Raw genomic sequence first — 825 nt, 5'->3', positions numbered from 1 at the left:
AGTCGCCGAGGCCGCGGGTGAGGCCGGGGGCGGCGGCGGCGGCGTCGGTGGCTGCGATGGTTGCGGAGGCGTGCGGTGTGGTGACGATGGCGGAGATGGCGAGGGCGGCGGCGGCGAGGGTGGAGACGAGGGCGGCGGCGAGGGCGGCGGTGCGGCTGGAGGCGAGGGCGAGAGCGGCGGCACGCCAGGGTGGCGCGACGGAGGAGGCAGCGGCGACGGGTGTGAGGGCGGCGGCGGCGAGAAAGGAGCCCTGGCTGGCGAGAAAGTGGCACACGGCGGGCCGAAGGATTTCTCTAAACCGCGGGCGCTGGCCACAATCCATCTGGCGACGAACGATGTTTTATACCCGCACGCACGCGCAAATCAAGCCATCAAGCAATCAGAGCAATGACTTCTCCTTGGGTCAAGTACAGGTGCGAGGGCGAGGCGGTGAAGGGCGCGGCGAGGGAAGAGGCGGCGAGGGAGGAGGAGGCTGCGAGAAGCGAAGGAGCGGCAGAGCAGGAGGAGTAGCGAGGGAAAAGAAGGCGGTGAGAAGGGTTGTTGACTTCGGCACCGAGCAAATTTTCGACGAAAAGCGCACTTTTCGGAGGATCGGATTAATCGGATAGATCGAGCGAGAGCATGCGGGAGCTAAAGTAGCGGCAGCGCAGTAAGTAGCGGCAGCGAAGTGAGTAAGGCCTCCTGCATTCTCGCCCCACCTCCCATACACCACCACCGACCTCCGCGCCCCCACACGCCGGCCCCGCGCACCCACGCCACCACCATCGCCCACGTCGCCCTCCCCGACCCCCACCCCGCGCCCCAGGCTCTTCACAGCTCCGCTCG

At 67.6% G+C, this 825-nt stretch overlaps 1 protein-coding gene across 1 annotated transcript in view; it reads right to left on the bottom strand.

Moving 5' to 3' along the window:
* Positions 1-596: 596 nt before the first annotated feature.
* The window catches only part of EMIHUDRAFT_236656 (hypothetical protein), a gene marked incomplete at both ends in the record, with an annotated part of 3,523 nt that continues 3,294 nt past the window's right edge, over positions 597-825 (bottom strand). Inside the window, one exon of the mRNA XM_005779096.1 lies at positions 597-630. Coding sequence (XP_005779153.1) covers positions 597-630 — 34 coding nt within the window. The remainder of the gene's footprint in view (positions 631-825) is intronic.

Source organism: Emiliania huxleyi (assembly GCF_000372725.1).
Source record: "Emiliania huxleyi CCMP1516 unplaced genomic scaffold EMIHUscaffold_237, whole genome shotgun sequence".
NCBI lineage: Eukaryota > Haptophyta > Isochrysidales > Noelaerhabdaceae > Emiliania > Emiliania huxleyi.
Note: the sequence above shows the minus strand (reverse complement) of the source record. Positions and strands in the feature narration are given on the sequence as shown.